We start from the raw sequence: 26614 nt of genomic DNA, 5'->3' as shown, positions 1-26614 counted from the left end.
GGTGAAGGGATTTAAAGTAAGCATTTCACGGCAAGGTCTGTTGTATTCGGCGCATGCGACAAATACATTTGATTTGATTTTGTTCTCTAGTCTTTCTATTTCTCATTCATTCACTCTCACCCCCTCACCCCCTTCCACACAAGCATCCACCTTTCTTACAGCATCCCACCTCCCTTCTCTCCCCCCTCAGCAGGCCTGTACTGAATGTTTGTTATATCTTTTTGCCCCTCTCTCTCTCTCGCTCTCTACTTATCTCTCTCTTACTATTTTACTTTATCTCTCCACTCCTCCACTCCCCCTCTTCCCCAGCAGGTCCTAACTCCTCTCACATGACCACCTGACCGGCCACCCTCTCTTTCCCCCTTTCTCTACCCATCTCTCTCTCTCTCCCTCCTCCCACTCATCCCCATTCTCTATTCCTCTCTCCATCCTTTCCTCCATTTCTCAGCGAGATTTCTAATGAGTTGTTAGATAGCATATCTCCTTCCCTTATGCAAGCCCTGACCTTTCACACTTTCACTCTCTACCCCAACCATCCCCGCTCACACCTCTCTCTCCCTCCTATAATGAGTTATTGCACACCTCCTTCCCTGACGCGAGTGCTCAACCTCTCACCCTCTTGCCATTTCTCTCTCTTGGTTTCTACCATCTCTCTCTCCCTCCTCCCATTTCTGCCTCGCCTCCCTTACTCCCACACCTCTTTCTCTCTCTCAGTGGGATTCTAATGAGTTGTAAACTCCTCCTCCACTTGAACGCTCTACCTCTCGACCACTCTCTCATAAATCCACAGTTCTGTGGCATCGTAACCCTCACAATGACAAAGGCCCTGGTCCTGGAGTGTGGGACCAGAAAGAGAGGACTGTAACCATGAGAAGACCGTAACCATTGATTTTTTTATTTATGTAGCAGATGCTCTTATCCAGAGCGACTTAAAGTAGTGAGTGCATACATTTTCATACTTTTTCATGTTGGAAGGGAGAGAAGGATGGAGGATGAATGCTACAGCTCAGCCAGCCAAGGAAAGAGTGTTTACCTCTGTAGAGATGGTGTAACAAGAGGGTGGGGGAGAAGAGAAAAGTGTTTGAATGTACAGAGAGAGGTGAGAAGGTATGAAGAAGAGTGGAGGGAGATGAGAGGGAGTGCTCTTCTGTTGTGTTGTAATAGGCAAGGAAGAGAGAGACGAAGGAAATGTGTCTTCGAGTTGAGGAGATCGGTGTTCAGTCTGAACAGAGGTTCCCATTGTCACTTTGGCACTTCAGTGTGTGCATGCATGGGTGGCTGAGTGTTTATTTTATTGGATTATGTTTCGTATGAGGACAAAACAAGACCATACATCATGTTCTTATACTCCAGGAAAAATAATATGTTTTTGATCTTGTGATTGGTTAAATGGTATCTTCTGTCTTTGTGGTGACTAGCTGTTAAAACATTGTGGTGGAAAGTGCTTCAAAGCAGTGCAATTAAACACCTGTAAAATAATCTCATTCCAGACCTCGAGCGACTTTGTTTTGACCCAAAAATATTTGTTCTCGTAACCCACTTGGTGACTTTGTGAAATTGACTCCAATGTATTAATCTGACAATTATGTTAAATTTAAATTCAGAGCTCAAGGGTCTGTGTGCAATTATATGTCATTCAGATTTAATTTCAGAGCACACTGGCTAAGTTTAGCTTCCGTTCTAGGTCGTTGTAACTTGCAACACTCTACTTTATACTTCCTTTTACCCAATTCCAAATCGACCCCCTAAGCATTTCTAATAAATCTGAAAGGGCAAGGTAGCTACTACCATATTTCTAAAACCTGTTCAATCCCTTCATAACTTCACAAAGGTCCAGGGGATAGTAGCTAAGGACCATTTTGAAATTGGAAAGTAGTGTTCCATAGGCTCAAGATATGATTAAACATTTTGAAACAGACAAGGTACTACCTGAACAACCTTTGGTGATATTTGCATTGTAATTGACTTGTATATCCTCTATCCTCAGGTAAGATGTTCAAGTCCCTGGACCTGTCGCTGATTGTGGAGTTTATGCTAATGTTCTACAAGGACAAGCCCATTGACTGGCTGCTGGACCACATCATGTGGGTCAAGGTGTGCAACCCAGAGAAGGACGCGGTAAGTGTGGTAACCTCTGTCCTAAAACAAGTTTTTCTTTGGACTTAGTCATGTCAGATCAGTGATGACTTCAAGGGAGGGAGGAAAGAAGGACGTATTACAGATTATCCAAGCAGGGAGCAACAGGTTACTGCAAAAATAAAGTAAACGCTTTAGCAAATGAGTGTTGTATAGCACACTGTACAGGACATGAGACTGGAGTAGAAATTAACGTGGGCAATGTTTAATGCATTTCACGGGAAGAACATTCCAAGCATTTCAATGTAGGTAAGCAGGTCCCTAAAGTGACAAAACTAGAATATCAATACACAACAATGAGGGATACAAAGGCTGCGTTGACACAGGCAACCCAATTCTGATATTCTTTTCGCGAAGCTGATCTGATTGGTCAAAAGACCTATTAGTGAAAACAATATAAGAATTGGTCTGTGTGTAAACGCAGCCAAAGTATATTGAAAATAGGTGCTTCCACACAGGTGGGGTTCCTGAGCAATTAAAATCCCATCATGGTTGCGGTCATTATAAAAATACCTATTTCACCAATATTTTGGCTACCATGGCTAAAAGAAGAGATCTCAGTGAATTTGAAAGAGTTCTCAAAGGAGCATAGGTGATTTAAAGGTTGTGTTTGTGTGTGTGTGTGTCATCAGATCTCAACCCAATTGAACACTTATGGGGGATTCTGGAGTTTTGCCTGAGACGGCGTTTTCCACTACCATCAACAATACACCGAATTATAGAATTTCTCATGGAAGAATGGTGTTCGCACCCCAGACACTTGTAGAATCTATGCCAAGGTGCATTGAAGCTGTTTTGGTGGCACATGGTTGCCTATCACCCTATTAAGACACGTTTCCTTTATTTTGCCAGTTACCTGTACATTCGTGGCCAAAAGTTTTGAGAATGACCCAAATATTAATTAATATTAATGTCAGATGTTACTATGGAATACTGAAGTATAATAACAGGCATTTCATACGTGCAAAGGCTTTTATTGACAAATACATGAAGTTGATGCAAAGAGTCGATATTTACAGTGTTGACCATTCTTTTTTTCTTTTTAAATGTAAACTTTTTTTACCCCCTTTTTTCTACCCAAATTTGTGGTATCCAATTGGTAGTAGTTACAGTCTTGTCTCATCGCTGCAACTCCCGTACGGACTCGGGTGAGGCGAAGGTCGAGAGCCATGCATCCTCCGAAACCCAACCAAGCCGCACTGCTTCTTGACACAATGCCCATCCAACCCGGAAGCCAGCTGCACCAATGTGTCGAAGGAAAAACTGTACACCTGGTGAACGTAGTCAGCATGCACTGTGCCCGGCCCGCCACAGGAGTCGCTAGTGCGCGATGAGACAAGGATATCCCTGCCGGCCACGCCCTCCCTAACCCGGAAGACGCTGGGCCAATTGTGTGCCGCCCCATGGGCCTCCCAGTCACGACCGGCTGCGACAGAGCCTGGGTTCGAACCCAGAATCTCGGGTGGCACAGTTTAAACTGCGATGCAGTGCCTTAGACCACTACACCAACCGGGAGGCCTTAATGTTCTTGCTGCCAGTTGGTCCTTTTGTGGTAGGGCTGAAATGCAGTGGAAATGTTTTGGGGGATTCAGTTCATTTGCATGGCAAAGAGTGACTTTGCAATTAATTTCAATTCATCTTATCACTCTTCAAAACATTCTGGAGTGTATGCAAATTGCCATCATACAAACTGAGGCAGCAGACTGTGAAAATGTATATTTGTGTCATTCTCAAAACTTTTGGCCACGACTGTACATACACTACATGGCCCAAAGTATGTGGACGTCGAACATTTCATTCCAGAATCATGGGCATTAATATGTAGTTGGTCCTTCCTGCTGCAATAACAGCCTCCACTCTTCTGGCAAGGTTTTCCACTAGATGTTGGAAACTTGCTGCGGGGACTTGCTTCCATTCACCCACGAGCATTAGTGAGGTCGGGCACTGATGTTGCCGAGTAGGCCTGGCTCCTGTCGGCGTGCCAATTCATCCCAAAGGTGTTTGATGGAGTTCAGATCAGGGCTCTGTGAAGGTCAGTCAAGTTCTTCCACACCCGTCCATTTCTGTATGGACCTCGCTTTGTGCACAGGGGCAATGTCATGTTGAAACAGGAAAGGGCCTTCCCCAAACTGTTGCTACAAAGTTGGAAGCACAGAATCATCATTGTATGCTGGAGCGTTAAGATTTCCCTTCACTGGAATTAAGGAGCCTGAACCATTAAAAACAGCCCCAGACCATTATTCCTCCTCCACAAACTTTACAGTTGGCACTATGCATTGGGGCAGGTAGCGTTCTCCTGGCATCCTCCAAACCCAGATCCGTCCTTCGGACTGCCAGATGGTGAAGCGTGATTCATCACTCCAGAGAATGTGTTTCCATGGCTCCAGAGTCCAATGGCGGCGACCTTCACACCTCTCCAGCCAACACTTGGCATTGCTTATGGTGATCTTAGGCTTGTGTGAGGCTGCACGGCCATGGAAACCCATTTCTTGAAGCTCCTGACAAAGTTATTGTGCTGACGTATTTGTATTTATTATTAATTATTAAAGATGTTGCTTCCAGTGGCAGTTGGGAACTCTGTAGTGACTTGTTGCAACTGAGGACAAACAATATTTGCGCTATTCAGCACTCGGCAGTCTCGTTATGTGAGCTTGTGTGGCTTACCACTTCACGGCTGAGCCATTGTTGCTCCTAGACGTTTCCACAATAACAGTACTTAAAGTTGACCGGGGCAGCTCTAGCAGTGCAGAAGTTTGACGAACTGACTGGTTGGAAAGGTGGCATCCTATGATGGTGCCACGTTAAAAGACACAGAGCTCTTCAGTAAGACCATTCTACTGCTAACGTTTGTCTATGGAGATAGCATGTCTGTGTGCTCGATTTTATACACCTGTCAGTAATGGGTGCGGCTGAAATAGCCGAATCCACAAATTTGAAGGGATATCCACATGCTTTTGGCCATGTAGTGTATAAATACCATGCCTTTCAATTGCACTTGCCAAAATGGTCTCAGTCTCAGAAAATTGTGGAACTCCCACACACTCCTATTCTCTTTCTCTCTCCCTGCTCCTCTCTCTTTCTTTCTTTCTCAACTCTCCCATCTGCCACACACACAGAAACACTGCGACAGGCAGAAGGCCAACCTGAGGATTCGCTTCAAGCCCTCACTCTTCCAGCATGTGGGCACTCACTCCTCCCTGGCCGGAAAGATCCAGAAACTCAAGGTATGTACGTTGCGAGCATTGTGTGTTTCCGTATCCCACTGACTCGCTAGCCAATCAATACATGTTGTATAATCTCGCATCCTTTCACTATGCATCAAGTCTCTGAGCACTGCAGTACTGATATACATTTCAAGTCACCACACAGATTCAATATTTTTTACTACAAAGTAAAGAATACTGTGTTTAATGTCTCTGATTGTTAAGATCAGTGGATATCATCCTGAAGACTGCTACTGCAATCTAACCCAATCAATTCACTATCAATACGCCCAACACCTTCTCAATTTAGAGATTCTCCACCAAGCAGGCCTGGCCTCCACCACTGAAATGAATAGTATTTTATCAGTGCTTACAACTGTCACGCAATGAGTGTGTGAGACACGCAGATCTACATCTACATCACGAACATTGTAACTGAGTCACAAACATTGTAACTGTGTGTGTGTGTGTGTGTGTGTGTGTGTGTGTGTGTGTGTGTGTGTGTGTGTGTGTGTGTGTGTGTGTGTGTGTGTGTGTGTGTGTGTGTGTGTGTGTGTGTGTGTGTGTTTACATACACCTGAGCCAACTACATTTTAACTCATTTAATCCTAGTAAAAATTCCCTGTTTTAGGTCAGTTAGGATCCCCATTTTATTTTAAGAATGTGAAATGTCAATATAATAGTAGAGAGAATTATTTATTTCAGCTTTTATTCCCAGTGGGTCAGAAGTTTACATACACTCAATTAGTATTTGTTAGCGTTGCTTGTAAATTGTTTAAATTGGGTCAAGTGTTTCAGGTAGCCGTCCACAAGCTTCCCACCATAAGTTGGGTGAATTTTGGCCCATTCCTCCTGGCAGAGTTGGTGTAACTGAGTCGGGTTTCTAGGCTTCCTTGCTCGCACATGCTTTTTCAGTTCTGCCAACAAATTTTCTACATGATTTGTGGGCTTTGTGATGGCCACTCCAATACCCTGACTTTATTGTCCTAAAGCCATTTTGCCACAACTTTGGAAGTATGCTTGGGGTCATTGTTCATCTGGAAGACCCATTTACGACCAAGCTTTAACTTTGTGACTGATGTCTTGAGATGTTGCTTCAATATATCCACATAATTTTCCTCCCTCATGAAGCCATCTATTTTGTGAAGTGCACTAGTCCCTCCTGCAGCAAAGCACCCCCACAACATGATGCTGCCACCCCGTGCTTCACGGTTGGGATGGTGTTCTTTGGCCTGCAAGCCTCCCCCTTTGTCCTCCAAACATAACAATGGTCATTGTGATCAAACAGTTCTATTTTTGTTTCATCAGACCAGAGGAGGACATTTCTCCAAAAATTACAATCTTTGTCCCCATGTGCAGTTGCAAACAGTAGTCTGGCTTTTTTTATGGCGGTTTTGGAGCAGTGGCTTCTTCCTTGCTGAGTGGCCTTTCAGGTTATGTCGATACATGACACTTTTTTATTGTGGATATAAATACTTGTGTGCCTGTTAACTCCAGAATCTTTACAAGGTCCTTTGCTGATGTTCTGGGATTGATTTGCACTTTTCGCACTAAAGTACGGACATTGCAATTTATTGCCCTGGCCACATCTGCAGTCCTCATGCCTCCTTGCAGCATGCCTAAGGCATGTTCACACTGATGAGCAGGGACCCTGGGCATCTTTATTTGGGTGTTTTTCCAGAGTCAGTAGAAAGGCCTCTTTAGTGTCCTAAGTTTTAATAACTGTGACCTTAATTGCCTACCGTCTGTAAGCTGTTAGTGTCTTAACGACCTTTCCACAGGTGCATATTCATTAATTGTTTATGGTTCATTGAACAAGCATGGGAAACAGTGTTTAAACCCTTTACAATGAAGATCTGTGAAGTGAAGAGCTTCATTAAATAGTACCTGGTCCTAACCAGAATAGAAAGGGGAGTGGGAGGCCCCGGTGCACAACTGAGCAAGAGGAACAGTACATTAGAGTGTCTAGTTTGAGAAACAGACGCCTCACGAATCTTTAACTGAACTTAAATAGTACCGGCAAAACACCAGTCTCAATGTTAACAGTGAAGAGGCGACTCTGGGATCCTGGCCTTCTAGGCAGAGTTCCTCTGTCCAGTGTCTGTGTTATTTTGCCCATCTTAATCTTTTCTTTTTATTGGCCAGTCTGAGATATGGCTTTTCCTTTGCAACTCTGCCTAGAAGCCCAGCATCCCAGAGTTGCCTTTTCACTGTTAACATTGAGACTGGTGTTTTGCGGGTATTATTTAAGTACCCGCAAAAGCACAAAGTTATTGCATAATGCCATGCCAAATGTCAGAATTGCCGCAGCAAAATCAAGGATCAAGAAAAATCAAGAACTGTCACGCTCCCAAATATCAAGTTCGAATGAATCCCTGTGTCTTTAGCTAACTGCACCCTCAAAGTCAGTACGATAGCTTAGTGATAGAAACAATTCTATCTCTCCCCTCTCTGACCCCCCTCCTATGGTCTAATGGTTTGCTTCAGGACAAGGACTTTGGAAAGCAGACTCTGCACAAGGGCCATGCCAACCCGCTGGCAGAGGTGACCACCAGCCTAAAGACATACCAGCACTTCACCTTGGAGAAGGCCTACCTGGGAGAGGACTTCTTCTGGGCCTTCACACCCGTGGCTGGAGACTTCATCCGCATCCGTTTCTTCACACCTGTCCGCATCGAGAGGTGTGTGTGCGCTCACATGCTCGGATACACACATACATGGCATGCTTGAATACAGACACATATATGGACACACACACACACACACACATGGACATAAACACATACACACATGCGTACGCGCACACACACACAGATTTTTGTGCACATACACACACTTCACACGTCTCAAACTGTCTCTCTCTCTCTCTCCACTGGGCCCATATGAATAATATTTCTTCCCATTACTGTCAGGGCTATCTACTCTGGACCCTTCTAACTTGCCATTCTGTGGCTCTTTGGTCACCCCTGTTATCTCAGAGGCGCTTTTGGGGGTAGCGAACGGTTCAGGCTACTGTTAGGTACTTGGTGGCACATGTATTTATAGAAAGCAAATGGAGATAAGAGATTGAACTTGGTGACTTGCTGGCTGGCTGACTGACGATGATGATAATAATGGTTGATCAATTTGTGTTATCTAATTGCCATCCCCCCCCCATTTGTTATCCTCTCTCTTTCTCTCTAGGTATTTCTTCCGGAGCGGGAACATTGAGCACCCAGGGGACAAGCTGTTCAACACCTCTGTGGAGGTGCTGCCTTTTGACGTGAGTCTCGCCACTATTCACCCGATTCCCAGTACATTATCAGTTTCATTTTACGTTACGTACGTAACCTTTATCCCACATATTCTATTTTAATACAAAGCGCAACACTATAAGCCTGATTCATCTTGCCTCGAGGGGCTGCAGGTAGCCTAGTGGTTATAGCATTGGGCCAGTAACGGCCACTCCTAGGGAGAGTAGCTGAATTTTCTCCGTTCATAGACAGTTTGTCTTACCGTGGACTGATGAACAGAAAATGCTTTTAGGGATACTTTTGTAACGCTTTCCAGCTTTATGCAAATCAACAATTCTTAATCCTAGGTCTTCTGAGATCTATTTTGTTCGAGGCATGGTTCACATCAGGAAATGCTTCTTGTAAATAGCAAACTGACATTTTGTGAGTTTTTTTTAATAGGGCAAGGGAGCTCGAACCAACATCTCCAATCTCATCTCATTGATTGACTCCAGGTTAGCTGACTCCTGACTCCAATTAGCTTTTTAGAAGTTATTAGCCTAGGGGTTCACATACTTTTCTTGCCACTGTATACAGTACCTGTCAAAAGTTTGGACACCTACTCATTCCAGGGTTTTTCTTTATTGTTACTATTTTCTAGAATTATAGTAAAAACATCAGAACTGTTAAATAACACTTTGAATCATGTAGTAACCAAAAAAGTGTTAAACAAATCAAAATATATTTTATATTTGTAGCCACCCTTTGCCTTCATGACAGCTTTGCACACTCTTGGCATTCTCTCAACCAGCTTCATGAGGTAGTCACCTGGAATGCATTTAAAAATGTGCGCCTTGTTAAAAGTTAATTTGTGGAATTTCTTTCCTTACTGCGTTTGAGCCAATCGGTTGTGTTGTGACAAGGTAGGGTTGGTATACAGAAGATAGCCCTATTTGGTAAAAGGGCAAGTCCATATTATGACAAGAACAGCTCAAATAAGCAAAGAGAAACAACAGTCCATCATTACTTTAAGAGATGAAAATGTATTTGAACTTTGAAAGTTCCTTCAAGTGCAGTCGCAAAAACCATCACGCGCTATGGTGAAACTGCCACAGGAAAGGAAGGCGCAGAGGATAAGTTCATTCGATTTACCAACCTCAGAAATTGCAGCCTAAATAAATGATTCACTGAGTTCAAGTAACAGACACATCTCAACATCAACTGTTCGGAGGAGACTGCGTGAATCAGGCCTTCATGGTCAAATTGCTGCAAAGAAACTAATGAAGGACACCAATAATAAGAAGAGACTTGCTTGGGCCAAGAAACATGGACATTAGACCGGTGGAAATCTGTCAATTGGTCCGATGAGTCCAAATTTTAGATTTTGGTTCCAATCGCTATGTCTGTGAGATGCTGAATGGATGACCTCCGCATGTGTAGTTCCAATCGTGAAGCGTGGAGGAGGTGGTGTCTGGGTGCTTTGCTGGTGACACTGTCAGTGATTTATTTAGAATTCGAAGCACACTAAACCAACATGGATACCACAGGATTATGCAGTGATCAACTTAGAGGGACTGTTGTTTGTTTTTCAACAGGACAATGACCCAACACACCTCCAGGCTGTGTAAGGGCTATTTGACCAAGATTGAGAGTGATGGAGTGCTGCATCAGATAACCTGGCCTCAACCCAATTAAGATGGTTTGGGATTAGTTCGATCACAGAGTGAAGGAAAAGCAGCCAACAAGTGCTCATCCAGTGTGGGAACTCCTTCAAGACTGTTGGAAAAGCTTTCCAGGTGAAGTTGGATGAGAAAATGCCAAGAGTGTGCAAAGCTGTCATCAAGACAAAGGGTGGCTACTTTGAAGAATCTAAAATATACTTTTGATTAACACTATTTGGTTACTATATGATTTCATAGTTTTGATGTCTTCAGTTATTTTACAATGTAGAAATTTGTAAAAATAAATCAATGATTCAATGATTTTTCTTTATTTTTACAAATTTCTACATTGTAAAATAACTGAAGACATCAAAACTATGAAATCATATAGTAACCAAATAGTGTTAATCAAAAATATATTTTAGATTCTTCAAAGTAGCCATGAGTAGGTGTCTCCAAACTTTGGACTGATACGTACATAAATACACACACAAGTACAGTGTAATAATATTTAATGTTACACACATTCAGCCATATCTGTATTGTTACATACAAGATTATATACACTCACAATATCTGTATTTTTTTGTTGAGATACAGCCCATGTCTGTGAGGGCCACGCTGGGTACATCTCTCTGGAAAGACTTAGTCAGGTCCTTAATTATTTGCACTTGTCACGAACCGGCTCAAAGCCCGTAACAAAAAGGGAGACAACGTGGAGATGAGTAACAAAACATATATTTATTAAATAAAGCAGCTAAGTAGAATATACAATGGTGTGCGTAATCAGTAATCAGTAGTTGAAAGGTGCCAAAAAACAAACAACCAAAAACCACCAAGAAACACAACACAATCTAGAAAGGTGTCTGCATGGAGAGAGTCGCTTCCATGAATGTGGAAGAGGTCTATTTATCCTGGGACACACCGGGCCAGGTGTTTCCCATGAAACGTGGCTGACGACCCTCCCAACTCCGCACACCGGCATCCTAATAAGGAAACAAGAACAAAGAGAGAATACGGCAGACAGAGTGGGAGGGTCGTCACACACCCTTGATATTGAGAAATACAAAATAATATGTAAAGTAAATTATACAAATTCTAAGCTATATTGCATGCAGCAAATGTTTGGGAAATTATGTTACTTTATACTAAGACAACTGCTCAGAGAAAAATACTTGGTTTAACAATTAATACAAAACAAATGCAAAAAGATAGGGGTCAAAATGATTGGCATCCCTTTTCTTATTATTGCAGCACTGTACCCTTACAAAGATATCAACACTGAGTCTTTTTCTAAAATGTTTTATGAGATGAAAATTACAGGCTTCTCTGATCTTTTTAAGTGGGAGAACTTGCACAATTGGTGGCTGACTAAATACTTTTTTGCCCCACTGTATATATACACAGTTGAAGTCAGAAGTTTACATACACCTTAGCCATATACATTTAAACTCAGTTTTTCACAATTCCTGACATTTAATCCAAGTAAACATTCCCTGTTTTAGGTCAGTTAGGATCACCACTTTATTTTAAGAATGTGAAATGTCAGAATAATAGTAGAGAGAATTATTTATTTCAGCTTTAATATCTTGTATTACATTCCCAGTGGTTCAGAAGTTTACATACACTCAATTAATATTTGGTAGCAATGCCTTTAAATTGTGTAACTTGGGTCAAACGTTTCGGGTAGCCTTCCACAAGCTTCCCACAATAAGTTGGGTGAATTTTGGCTCATTCCTCCTGACAGAGCTGGTGTATCTGAGTCAGGTTTGAAGGCCTCCTTCCTCCCACACACTTTCAGTTCAAATTTTCGATGGGATTGAGGTCAGGGTGTTGTGATGGCCACTCCAATACCTTGACTTTGTTGTCCTTAAGCCATTTTCCACAACTTTGGAAGTATGCTTGGGGTCATTGTCCATTTGGAAGACCCATTTGCGACTAAGCTTTAATTTCCTGACTGATGTCTTGAGATGTTGCTTCAATATATCCACATAATTTTCCTCCCTCATGAAGCCATCTATTTTGTGAAGTGCACCAGTCCACCCTGCAGCAAAGCACCCCCACACCATGATGCTGCCACCCCCGTGCTTCACAGATGGGATGGTGTTCTTCGGCTTGCAAGCCTCCGCCTTTTTCCTCCAAACATAAAGATTATGGTCAAACGGTTCTATTTTTGTTTCATCAGACAAGAGGACATTTCTCCAAAAAGTATGATCTTTGTCCCCATGTGCAGTTGCAAAACGTAGTCTGGCTTTTTATGGCGGTTTTGGAGCAGTGGCTTCTTCCTTGCTTAGCGGCCTTTCAGGTTATGTCAATATAGGACACGTTTCACTGTGGATATAGATACTTTTGTACCTGTTTCCTCCAGCTTCTTCACAAGGTCCTTTGCTGTTGTACGTTCATCTCTAGGAGACCGAACACGTCTCCTGTCTGAGCGGTATGACGGCTGCATGGTCCCATGGTGTTATACTTGCGTTCTATTGTTTGCTCAGATGAACGTGGTATCTTCAGGCATTTGGAAATTGCTCCCAATGATGAACCAGGCTTGTGGAGGTCTACAATTTGTTTTCTGAGGTCTTGGCGTATTTCTTTTGATTTTCCCATGATGCCAAGCAAAGAGGCATTGAGTTTGAAGGTAGGCCTTGAAATGCATCCACAGGTACACCTCCAATTGACTCAAATGATGTCAAATGACTCAAATTATGTCAAATGATTAGCATATCAGAAGCTTCTAAAGCCATGACATCATTTTTTTGAATTTTCCAAGCTGTTTAAAGGCACAGTCAACTTAGTGTATGAAAACTTCTGACCCACTGGAATTGTGATCTGTCAATTATAAGTGAAATAGTCTGTCTGTAAACAATTGTTGGAAAAATTGTCACGGCTGATTTCCTCCTATTCCTCTGAAGAGGTGTAGCAAGGATCGGACCAATACGCAGCGTGGTAGGTGTCCATGTTTTAATAGGGAAAAACTGAACACACTTACTTACAAAAAAACAAAATAACAAACGTGGCAAAACCGAAACAGTCCTATCTGGTGCAGAGAACACAGAGACAGGAAACAATCACCCACAAAGTACCCACAGAATATGGCTGCCTAAATATGGTTCCCAATCAGAGACAACGATAGACAGCTGCCTCTAATTGAGAACCAATCTAGGCAACCATAGACATACACTATACCTGGAAAGGGGACAGCCCCATAAATATACAAAAACCCCTAAACAAGACAAAAACACATTCATCACCCATGTCACACCCTGACCTAACCAAAATATCAAGGAAAACAAAGAATACTAAGGTCAGAGTGTGACAGTACTCCCCCCTAAAAGGTGCGGACTCCCGGCCGCAGACCTAAACCTATAGGGGAGGGTTTGGGTGGGCGTCTGTCCATGGTGGCGGCTCTGGCGCTGAACGTGGACCCCACCACACCATAGTCTTTGTCCTCTTAAGTCTCCTCCTAGGAACGGCGACGCTCGCTGTCAACCTAGGATTGGCAACCCTACAAAATGGCCCCACTGGACTGAGGGGCAGCTCGGGACTGAGGGGCAGCTCGGGACTGAGGGGCAGCTCGGGACTGAGGGGCAGCTCGGGACTGGCTGACGACTCTGGAAGATCCTGGCTGATTTGCGGCTCTGGCAGATCCTGGCTGACTGACGGCTCTGGCAGATCCTGGCTGACTGGCGGATCTGGCGGATCCTGGCTGACTGGCGGCTCTGGAGGATCCTGGCTGACTGGCGGATCCTGTCTGACTGGCGGCTCTGGCGGATCCTGGCTGACTGGCGGCTCCTTGCAGACTGGCGGCTCCTTGCAGACTGGCGGCTCCTTGCAGACTGGCGGCTCTTGCGGCTCCTTGCAGACTGGCGGCTCTGGCGGCTCCTTGCAGACTGGCGGCTCTGGCGGCTCCTTGCAGACTGGCGGCTCTGGCAGCTCTGGACAGACTCCGCCAGAGCCGCCAGTCAGCCAGAGCCGCCAGTCAGACAGGATCCGCCAGTCAGTCAGGATCCGTCAGAGCCGCCAGTCAGCCAGGATCCGCCAGGATCCGCCAGAGCCGTCAGTCAGCCAGGATCTGCTCGAGCCGCCATCACCCATGTCACACCCTGACCTAACCAAAATAACAAGGAAAACAAAGAATACTAAGGTCAGGGTGTGACAAAAATGATGTAGTAGATGTCCTAACTGACTTTTAACCTAAGTGTATGTATACTTCTGACTTCAATTATGCATGTATATGTGTATATATGTATATATACACACACATACAGTATATGCTTTTTGGTCTTTATTTAATATTAGGTGTTATGGTTAGCATTTTGGTTAGGGTTAGGCTTAAAATCTGATTTTATGACTTTGTGGCTGTGCCAGCTAGTGACCACAATGCAGAGCTACCTCCAGAACAAGATTCATGACGAGAAACGCTAACCTGCCTAAGATCCCTCCCAACGTGTTATCCAATCGCATAAAACAGGTCGTTAACCTACTAAGGGGATGGTGCGAGGGTGCTGAAAACATGGATGCCAATAATTTCGACCTGGATCTTTTTTTATTATATTACTGATTAAACAAAAACAATTATCTGAGCAGTAGAAGTATAATTTTTGGGAGCATGCAATGTGGCCCAGTATTTCTATTATTTATTTGATAGTCTTTTTTGATCATCTTTATCAAGGCTACCAATAATTGTGGACTGTAATTCTCTCAAGTGGAAAGACATATGACGTCAACTTCCATCTTGTTGACAGGAGCACATAAGCCATGTTGAAAGGCGAGCACCCACAGTGTTAAGCCCCAGAGGCTACAGAGAGCGAGAGAGAGGCGAAGAAAAATAGATGAGAAATGACTCAAGACAGAGCAAGGTTCTCTCTCAGAAAAAGAGCGAGAACGAGAATGTTGAGGAGAAAGAAAAAGAGGACTCCCGGGCGGAGGTAATCAGATCTGTCTCCCGCCAGCCACTGTTCGAGAGCTTTCGCTTTAAAATGATATTTCATCCGGCAGGAGGGCTAGGCGAGGCAGGGATTTCAGATTATGCCCTGCAAACCACCGCTCTCCACGACAGATTAATAGCTGGATTTTGCAGAGGCTCGAGCAAGATATTCATCTCCCCCTGTTTCTCCTCCCTCGCTCTCGGTTTCTATCTCGCTTATATCCTTTCTTCTCCTCCCTCCTGCACTCATTCGATCTATACTTCAACCTGATTGTCATTGAGACCCTGTAATGGTGCTAGAGAAAAGGGGGATTTAGGGAAGAGTGCAAATAGGGTGGAGGTGTTGCTGCTTTTGTTGTTGTTGTTCCTCCTACAGTATGAGGAAGAATACAGTGCATTCGGAAAGTATTCAGACCCTTGACTTTTTCCACATTTTGTTATGTTACTGATACTGTAAGTATTCAGACCCTTTGCCATGATACTTGAGCTCAGGTGCATCCTGTTTCTATTGATCATCCTTGATGTTTCTGCAACTTGATTTGAGTCCACCTGTGGTAAATTAAATTGATGGGATATGATTTGGAAAGGCACACACCTGTCTATATAAGATCCCACATTTGACGGTGCATGTCAGAGCAAAAACCTAACCTTGAGGTCGAAGGAATTGTCCATAGGTCGCTGAGACAGGATTATGCTGAGGCACAGATCTGGGGAAGGGTACCAAAATATTTCTGCAGCATTGAAGGTCCCCAAGAACACAGTGGCCTCCATCATTCTTAAATGGAAGAAGTTTGGAACCACTAAGACTGTTCCTAGAGCTGGCCGCCCGGCCAAGGGGAGTAATCAGGGGAGAAGGGCTTTTGTCAGGGAAGTGACCAAGAATCCAATGGTCACTCTGTGGAGATGGGAGAACCTTCCAGAAGGATAACCACCTCCTGTAGCACTCCACCAATCAGGCATTTATTGTAGAGTGGCCAGATGGAAGCCACTCTTCAGTAAAAGGTACATGACAGCCCGCTTGGAGTTTGCCAAAAGGCACCTAAAGGACTCTCAGACCATGCGAAAGACCATCACTACGGTGAAGCATGCTAGTGGCAACATCATGCTGTGGGGATGTTTTTCATTGGCAGGGACTGGGAGACTAGTCAGGATCGAGGGAATTATGAAAGGAGCAAAGTACAGAGAGATTCTTAATGAAAATCTGCTCCAGAGCGCTCAGGACCTCAGACTGGGAATAAAGTTCACCTTCCAACAGGACAATGACCCTAAGCACACTGCCAATACAACGCAGGAGTGGCTTCGGGACACGTCTCTGAATGACCTCGAGTGGCCCAGCCAGACCCCGGACTTGAACCCTTGAAAATAACTGTGCAGAGATGCTCACCATCCAACCTGACAGAGCTTGAGAAGAATGGGAGAAACTTCCCAAATACAGGTGTGTCAAGCTTGTAGAGTCATACCCAAGAAGACTCTATGCTTTAATTGCTGCCAAACTGCTTCAACAAAGTACTGAGTAAACGGTCTGAGTATTTATGTAAATGTGATATTTCCGTTTATAAAAACCTGTTTATGAAAATGTAAAAAGCCTGTTTTTGCTTTTTTCATTATGGGGTATTGTGTGTAGATTAATGAGGATTTTCTCTTATTTAATCAATTTTTGAAAAAGGCTGTAACTTAACAAAATGTGGAAAAAGTCACTATGTGCTCATGGAAGTGTGACATGTCTTTAGACCCATGACAAGTTGAGAGAGAGAGAACCTTGCTGTCAGGTGCAGTTCAACGGTGGATGGGAAATTTAATATTTTGACTACCATAATCACTTGTGTGATCATCCCGCACTGATTTCTATGTAGAGCAACAGAATAGTAAAAACCCCTTCAAAGATCAGCTTATTTTCCCTCTTTCTGTCCTCCAGTCCTTTCTCCTTCATTGCTTTAGGTAAACAAGTCAAACAGATACTGTACTTCCCAAACAGTCAGATTGGATACGACACAGCAGCAACACTAGAGTCCCGCTTCCTTTGTCTCCCTTTACTATGAAGTCTCATTGATATCTCTACTCTTTTATTATGTTGTGAAACAGAGAGATCGTAGTTAGGTTGTATCTGAGCTCATGGCTAGTGCTGTGAGGTGAAGAGAGGACAGTAGAGTGGAGTTTGCTGTTGTGAATGCATTGGTTGATGATGTATAGATTGAAGCTGTGATCCGAGTGCAGATCAGGGTTGCTGCCTGCATCGATCTTGGTGTATTGTGCGTACCTGTATTGTGTTCCTCACACACCTATCTCTTCTCCTACAGAATATCCAGTCTGAGAAAGAGGCGTTGAAAGAGGGGAGAGAGAAAACACCAAAATACCACAGAACAGAGGACGGCTTTATCAGAATAGGTGAGTATTAGTACGAAAAACAGATTTGCCTGGGTCATGTACGCAACGAAGGAAAACGTGGATTCGTCCAATCAGAAACATGTTTTTGTTTTCCGTTGCAAAACACTTTGTTACAGTACGTTCTAATGAAAACGTCCCAGCATTCAATTAGCACCATGCTACCGAGGACATGTTTCAATAGGTGGTAATTAGCACTGGGTATTTATTTTCCAGTGTTAAGAACTAGTACTGCAGACAGGATCACCCAAAGCCAACACTATTCTCCCTGCCAAAATATCCCTCAATGTCTTTCCTTATTGTTTTCATCCATCCATCCATCAATCCTCTTCCCCATCTAACAAAAACCTTGTGGCAGATACACCAGCAAACAGGGACAGTTCACACAGACTGAGACAGGTCCTGACAAATACACACACACACACACACACACACACACAGGCCTCTGACTGTTGATTTTATTAAGATCCCCATTAGCCAATGGCAATTATCAAGGGCTCCAACGGTACCGATTAGTTGCTGCACAATCTAGCACTTTTACAGGAGGTCAGTGGTAGGAGTGGATAAGGGCTAACTTCACAGTTTTAGTAGACCTTAGGTGCTCTTTCTGAAATTGTATGAAGTGCAAGAAAAGTGTTGCGCCGGTGTGCTTTAAAATGATAGCATTGTGCTCATTTAAGAGAAGGGATGAAATGACACACAATGTTCATGTCATTTTGAAATAGGAAGATGGGTTAACATTTTGTTTAAATATGGTGGGGAAAAGGGTTTGTGGTGAATTCCATTACAACTGATTCAGTAACAAGTGTTAGATACTTTTATGGTTCCTTCCTTAATTACAGATCTGAGAGGTGTGGATTTGGTCAATGCAATAGGATATAAACCTTGCTTTCATTACAGCATTATCCAATGACATACAGATGATTGATTCATTAAATGAAGGAAGGAAGTAGGGGAGGAAGAAGCGAGTGAGGATATATTCTTTCAGTTTTTAAGCAGGGGCCCCGAGCCTGTCCTTCAAGTCTCTGAAACACAGCCACAATGACCTCTTGTTCTCCGCACTAGCTTTTATCCCATTGAATATGAAACTCCTTATGACATTAGGGCTGGGAATTGCCAGGGACCTCATGATACAGTATCATCACAATACTTATAGCGCCTTCAGAAAATATTCACACCTCTTGACTTTTTCCACATTTTGTTGTGTTACAAAAAGGGATTCAAATTGGTTGTCAATGAGCGACGCAAAAATACTCTGTCAAAGTAGAAGAAACATTATTATAATTGTTTTTATAATTGAAAATAAAAACTAATATTTGGATTAGATAAGAATTTAACCCCCTGAGTCAATACGTGTTAGAATCAACTTTGGCAGTGATTACAGCTGTGAGTCTTTCTGGGTAAGTCTCTAAGAGTTTTGCAAACCTGGATTATACAATATTTGCCCATTTATTATTAAAATAAATTATTCAAGCTCTGTCAAGTTACTTTTTGAACATTGCTTGACAGCCATTTTCAAGTCTTGTCATAGATTTTCAAGCTTATTTAAGTCAAAACTGTAACTAGGACACTCGAGAACATTCAAAGTCATCTTGGTAAGCTACTCCAGTGTATATTTCGCCTTGCATTTTAGGTTATTGTCCTGCTAAAAGGTGGATTTGTCTCCCAGTGTCTGTTGGAAAACACACTGAACCAGGTTTTCCTCTAGGACTTTGCCTGTGCTTAGCTCTATTCCTTTTCTTTTTATTAACAAAAACAACTCCCTAGTCCATGCCGATGACAAGTATACCCATAACATGATGCAGCCACCACCATGTTTGAAAATATGAAGAGTGCTCCTCAGTGATGTTGTTTTGGCTTTGCCCCGAACATAATGCTTTCTATTTAGGACACATTTTTTGCTGTTTTACTTTAGTGCCTTATTGCAAACAGGATGCATGTTTTGGAATATTTCTATTCTGTACAGGTGTCCTTTTCACTTTGTCATTTAGCTTAGTATTGTGGAATAACTACAATGTTGTTGATCCATTATATCACAGCCATTTGACTCTTTAATGGGTTTAAAATCACCATTGGTGAAAAATCCTGAGCATTTTCCTTCCTCACCGTCAACTGAGTTACGAAGGGCGCCTTTTCATTGTAGTGAGTGGGTGCATTTATACACCATCCAAAGTGTAATTAATTACTTCACCATGCTCAAAGTTATATTCAATGTCTGTCTGTTTTTTTTTACCCATGTACCAATCTGTGCCTTTTTGGAGGCATTGGAGGCATTGGAAAACCTCCCTGGTCTTTGTGGTTGAATCTGTGCTTAAAATGTATTGCTCGACTGAGGGACCTTACAGATACGGTAATTGTATGTGGTGGGTTGAACACCTTTATTTATTGCACACAGAGTTAGTCCATGCAACGTTATTATGTGATTTGTTAATCACATTTTTACGCCTGAAGTTATTTAGGCGTGCCATAACAAAGGTCTTGAATACTTATTGACTCAAGACAAAACAGTTTTTCATTTTTTATTAATTTGTAAACATTTCGTAAAAATTATGGAGTATTGTGTGTAGATCAGTGACACAAAAACTACATTTAATACGTTTTACATTCAGGCAGTAACACATTAAAATGTAGAAAAGGTCAAGGGATGTGAAAACCTTCTGAAGACACTGTAGGTGCTGGTACGATATGTGTTGTGATTATCGCGATTCTATGTACTGCAATTCGATGCTGTGTTTTTATTGCACTTTGATATGTTAACCATGTTGCTCACTAAATGTCCGCAGCATAGAGATGAGAGCATGAGAAAATTCCTTTTGATAATTTGTGGAAAAAAGTGCTGAACACATTTTCGCTCACTATTAAAAAAGAAGATGGAGAACCAGCTATAGGATGAAAAATACCAGAGGTTTGTTGCAGGTAGACTAATTCTGCTTAGAAAAAAAAGTCCAAGTATTGGTATAGTATTGTCTAAAATAATATTGTGAGATGTAACTGTATTGATTTCCCCCTCCCCCCATCCTTATGTCATCATATAAATTATTACAAGCGCTCCCACTCATTCATTATTAGTTCGTCCAGGAATGAATATCAATCTGGCACAGTAGTTCACATTTGGACCAAATAAATTAATTGTGTGATATTGCTATCAAATGTTCATCAGGTTATATTTCTCCCTCCAGCTCCACTCAGTAGAATATTAGCTTTCAGGCATAGTGTAACCTAAAACACAACTCACTCTATGCTCCCATGTTTGATTTGATACTCTACGTTGTGGAACTAGATTTATAGGAGAGATAATTGATTTTGTATAGGTAGCATTTCTGTAGTGGAGCGCAGTGGCGATTTTAGCATGTAAATATTGGTGGGGGAAAAATAAATAAATGTGGGATGCATGCCAGCAAAGCCAATACACAACACAACACTAAACAGTACATTAATTGCACTATAACAGTGACAAACGGTTGCCCACGAACTGTTAGGGCCTACATAAAGCTATCCCAACTGCAGAGTCCCAACACCTTACCACTGCTACACCTGGCTATCAGCGGAGCCTTGTCTGTCAGCGAAAAAGTTAATTCAGAATCATTTACTGCCTTTTAAAAAAACATAGCTGATATGGCTGACTTGCTTAATCAAATGTGGTTTGTACAGACAATTGAGATGTACAAACTATGGCATAAAGGGACGACATGCGGATAAGAGGCAATCCGTAATTTCGATTAAGACATTAAGAGCGAGCTAGGACAGACGTAGTCAATATAACTATTTGTTCAGCACTTTTGAAATGTACAGTGACAGATTTCAGAACCTGGGCCGTTCTTACAGTGTTCTCCCTGTACAACAAGTCAGAACCACAGGATAAATAAACGGGACATAAAAACAATGAAAGCTTTTACAAAATTCAATGACTACATTTCTCAAAAACAGGTTATAATCTACATGTGCACCACCAAATCAGAACAATATGCGGAAATAGACTAAATTATTAGGGTGAGGCACATGGGCTACGAACAGCTTACTACACAACATATTGTGTAAGTATTACTTTCTTAGCTACAGTATACATATCTCATTTGCATATTACATCATTTATGTAGCAGCATACAAAACATTTTTGGGCCTTGTTGTGCTGGGCTCACTTGAACAGGAAGGTGGCGCGATGGTCCTTTGTGGGCAAATTTTGGCATCAAAGTCTGTCTTTCTCTGGATTTATGGTGCTTTCAAGACAACTGGGAACTCGAGAGAAAAAAAAAAGTTGAATCATGATGACATAAGTGATCTTCAAGTCGTAGCTCTAGAAAGAGGCCCGAGTTGAAAGTTCAAAGAGTATTATCCCAGTCGAAGCTAAATTTTCCCAAGTTTCCAGTTGTCTTGAACTCACTAAAATTCAATTTTGCAATTCCGAGTTAACAGTTGTTTTGAGCGTGGCACAAATCATGCTTCATTGACAGCATGGTCAATGTTGAATGTTTATCATTTTAAACTCGGAAAAGAGACACGTACTCTTCGACTTGGGACCATACAGCCACTCCACTGAATTGAAGGCTAATGATTGCTTTGCGATGCTTGCAGTTAGCCACTGATTCCTTCCAAACCACTCATTGTTGAATTAGCGATTTCCAACTTGTTGTGTATTGTATGTGCAATGGCCAATGAGCACCAATACGTTTTATCTATAATTTATCTTCATAGGATTTGCCAGTAGATTGTGGACTTGATTAATGATGATGACTGCTAGCTAAGATTTTGAAAGTATGATGTTGACATGAACAGTCCAATCAAAGCTACTGTAGATTATAATGTGATTTGACGTCACTTTATCTGTGGCCAATGACCTTGAGCCTTCTTGGATGGGCACTTCTCATGTAACTATATGGCAGCACCCAAGGGACTTGCATTTTGTAGCTCTACTCTTAGAATTGGCGGTAACGTAGTGTCCCCATGAGTGACAGAACACTGAGCCAATCACAGCGCAACGTATTTTCTGCCGGCTTGCCCCACCACCACAAAAGGTACTGAGCAAGGCTGAAACACATGCATTTTGGAGCTGCCTTACTGAAGATAACAACAAAGAGACCATGTTTGTATGCGGCTTTATTAACTCAATGATATATATACTTTTACATTGTTTGCAAACTGATATATATGTGACACGTATTAATGCCAAAATAACATACAAAACAGGAAAGCCCCCCCCCCGAATGACGGGTTGCCACTGGCATAGCGACAAAGAAATCATAGCAAAGCATGTTATGGTTGTATTTGATACAACCTCTTTGGCTTGAACCAATTGAAATGTCAACGCAACATATCTTGACTAACATATCTTGACTCTGTTATAATTTAGGAGCTTGAGGTACAAATGCAATACAACGCTGCATCATGACTATGGTGTTTGAGGAAGTCAATAGATTTCCAGCCACAGTCCATTAGTTATATTGGTTTGATATATTGATCCTCTCTCTCTCTGTCCTCTAGGAGTGTTTCATAATGGGATCGCCGAGGGGGAGGTAGACCCCACGTTCGGGCCCCTGGAGGCCCTTCGTCTCTCTGTGATCACAGACTGCCCCGTCTGGGTGATCCTGAGCGAGGTAAGCCGGCCCAGCCATCACCCGTTCAACACAGAGCCTTGGGAGCGTTGTCTCATAAAGAACCACTTGAATTTTAGTTGACTCAAAGTGATAGCTCACTGAAAAATCTAAGTTGGTCAGATGTTTTCAGGCCTCAAAAATGGTCTTATGTCAAGTTTAATCCATTAATCCATTCAAAGCTATCCTTTGATTTACTCTCAAATGCTATGTCTATTGCACTTCAGATATTCATCAAGAAAGCAGAGTGAACTTCAACACACCGCAGCAATACCTCAGTCATCCGTTTGACCGTTCCGCAGAGGAACAGAGCCTTCACAAGCTGTACTCATTCCTTGGCTTTTGGCAATGAGTTTCTCGAGCGCGGTCAGAGTGCGCCATCTTCTGACGCGATCTTGCCATCGCAGGGTACTACTGAGACCGTCAGCCCAATTCACGGTTCAGACGTCATAGGAAGATCTGCCCAGACGCGAAATCGGAGAACATGCGGCCCCGCGTGGACGACACAGAGACTACGCTGTATTTAGGAAACTGTATTTATGTGTAAATAAAGGTTTATGTTTTAAATAACTGTAATTACACTGGTAATTGTCAAATAGCTGGCGAGATTGCCTCTCCCCTTTTGATGACAATATGACAATAAAATATTGCTGCTTCAGAATCAAGACTTGGCAACACAGTCACCCAGATATGACAAAATTGTGCAACTTCAATATCATTTAATCATGTATGACAAATGTTCCTGGTTTTACCCAAATGTATACATAAAATACCTATGTATGTGGATATAGGCCTAATATGCATATTTATGTAACACAATCATATGAATGATCTCTGTTATGTGTGTTTATGTATATACAGTGAGTGAATGTCCACAAAAGTCAGTCAGAAAAGTAGCCTAGGCTTATACAGTGTAGAAGGAAATTGAACTTTAGCTAAAAAAGTACATACTTGTCTGTTTGAATAAAATGTATTTATATGGTCAATTCTAAAGCCAGAAGTCCCTGTAGGAACACTATGATTATGGTTCGAACATCTGTTTGTTGTTTATTTCATGAACCATCATTGCTTACCCCCCCCCCCCCCCCCCCCCAATCAATTTGCCTTATTGTGACATGGAGTAAACCCGGTTGTTGGGATAACTCAATGTAAGCCATGGCCAGACATGAGCTCCTCTATTGCATTAGCTAGGAAACCAGAAAAGACAGCTGTCTCGATAATACAGGAAACATACTGTATATCTGGCTTCGCTGTTGGATTTGCTCCGTCTGCCAAATATCAGATACATGTAGTTAGTTGCATCCAAGGGGCCACTGGAGATACACGTGGCTACAGAGTTATTGTTTGGACTGGTCGGATGTAAGAGAAATATGTAGCTCTAACCAATGCATGAAGAATCATCTTCACTGTCAATTGGATCTTTGTTTCTCACAATGACCATGAAGAAGTCAAGGAAGGACCCCTCTGTCTCATTTAAGTTCCACTCAAGTGAGGTCTGAAAGAGAGAAACTGTCCAATATGACAACCCCTCTCTTTCCACATAGTCTGCACTACTATTACATTGAGTTGGAAGTCATACTTATTCAAGGACTGTAATTGTCCCGACACCAGACTTATACAGTACATCTTCCAAATAGGCTCGGTAAATGCAAGGGCTACACTCAACTTTTATGCATTACCACCATGCAAAGGGTATATAGCAGTAAAGGGACACATTCATTTGCTTTTGTACAACTTGGATCCACATACAATTTTTTTTCCAGAGCCCTACCACAAAACCATTGAAAGCTTTTGATCAAAGATCTAAAAGAGTTGTCGGTAAAGAAAAATATTATGGGATTTCAGCCAATACAAGTGTACTGACAAATAGTACGCTTGGGAACATATAGCAGCTTCGAGGCTACTTTCCTATCGAATACCGACAGGCAACAGTTGCTAAACATCAACACAGTTTCTCAGCAATGACAGAAATTAACTGGTTTTCCGTTCATTGAGGTGTGCACTCCAGGGTCAGTCAACGCAAACTGGAGGTTGTGCCAAAACGATTTGTCTTAGCAGCCCCATCAATTTTGTTGGTTTGGCCTCTATACAATAATAGCAGGTGCACGGTTGCATTAAATCAACGGAGGGCAATGGACAGAAAAATCTGAACTGTACCCAATGACTCTGACCTGCCCTGTGCAAAGAAGGAGAAATTGTTTTATTTTCTTGTAAGAGCCACTGGAATGCATTGCTATTATACGTTGTATTTTGTATCGTTTAGATAAAATATATTTAATGACGTTATCTTCTATCCAATCTGTGAATTGTAATAAAGACAGAATTTCAATTGACTTGGCTTTGTTTGTTCAAAGTTAATCTCTTGTCAATTCAATGCAAAACTGAGTATGCTAATCTTGCCTATATGTGGATTAGTTTGCTGTTATGAATGTGCAAGGGTCACATTCCTTGCATGCGTCATCAATGGACCATGTGACTTCAATGTCCCATTTATTGCAGAAGGTTGGATGCAAGAGAGTATGTGTAGTTATTACTATGTGACAATCTTTTGTGATGATTTTGTAGGGTAGGCTATTTCATATTTTCAATTAGCTGTACACAGTCAGTGCACTTCAGAATAACTGAACACACCTAAATTTGACCAGGATGGGGACATGCAATATGAATCTGTGGTGGTTTGTGATAATCACGGTGAGGAAAAAGAATGGTATTCTAATTAATTGTACCTTTTTGAATGAGTGGCAGGTAGCCTAGTGTTTAGAGCGTTGGACTAGTAACCAAAAGGCAAGATCAAATCCCTGAGCTGACAAGGTAAAAAATCTGTCATTCTGCCCCTGAACAAGGCACTGTTCCTAGGCTGTCATTGAAAATAAGAATTTGTTTCTAACTGACTTGCCTGGTTAAATAAAGGTTAAAAAAAATCTAATTCAATAGGCCTAACATTCAGAATAATCAAATCAGTGCTTTAGTTCATCAATTATTTACACTTTACTGTTTCACTCACACCTCTTCTTTCTCTTTGCTTCAGCTCTAGCCAATTTCACAAAGTGCATAAATCATTAATTGATGATACACTACAAAATGTCATCAATCATCAGTAAATGCTGTCCCTGCTTTATAATTTGTTTTTCCCTGTTTTATGGTCACTTGTTAACACTAGTTAACACAGCCACAAAATCATAATTATTGCTCACTTTATGCCTAACCCTAACCTCACATTTTTTTGTTGCCATTCAGACTTTGTGGCTGTGGAATCTTACTTTGTGGCTGAGTTATTTAGAGTAAACCCTGTCGTATTATAACCAATCAGCATACATTTCCTCTTACAGCTGGACAAATCATCGCCGTCCACGGGGTTCGGATTGGGGGCGGAGACCATTTACTATGATTGACATGTAGCACAAGCAATCCAATTCTTAAAATTCCCGGAAAACGTCAACATTTTCACTTCAGCAACCAATAAACAATTTGAGAAGGTGTGGCTACTAATCCAAAGTGCATGCCCCAA

General features: G+C 42.1%; 1 protein-coding gene across 1 annotated transcript in view; it reads left to right on the top strand.

The window, feature by feature from the left end:
* Window positions 1-25439, top strand: part of LOC135545964 (alpha-1,3-mannosyl-glycoprotein 4-beta-N-acetylglucosaminyltransferase B-like) — a 222333-nt gene extending 196894 nt beyond the window's left edge. The window contains exons 9-15 of the mRNA XM_064973976.1: window positions 1988-2118; window positions 5253-5360; window positions 7827-8020; window positions 8523-8601; window positions 17434-17521; window positions 22997-23109; window positions 23334-25439. Coding sequence (XP_064830048.1) covers window positions 1988-2118; window positions 5253-5360; window positions 7827-8020; window positions 8523-8601; window positions 17434-17521; window positions 22997-23109; window positions 23334-23357 — 737 coding nt within the window. The 3' untranslated portion in view covers window positions 23358-25439. The remainder of the gene's footprint in view (window positions 1-1987; window positions 2119-5252; window positions 5361-7826; window positions 8021-8522; window positions 8602-17433; window positions 17522-22996; window positions 23110-23333) is intronic.
* The last annotated feature ends 1175 nt before the right edge of the window (window positions 25440-26614 follow it).

Source organism: Oncorhynchus masou, chromosome 9, assembly GCF_036934945.1.
Source record: "Oncorhynchus masou masou isolate Uvic2021 chromosome 9, UVic_Omas_1.1, whole genome shotgun sequence".
Taxonomy (NCBI): domain Eukaryota; kingdom Metazoa; phylum Chordata; class Actinopteri; order Salmoniformes; family Salmonidae; genus Oncorhynchus; species Oncorhynchus masou.
This window is presented reverse-complemented; position numbering and strand designations above follow the sequence as displayed.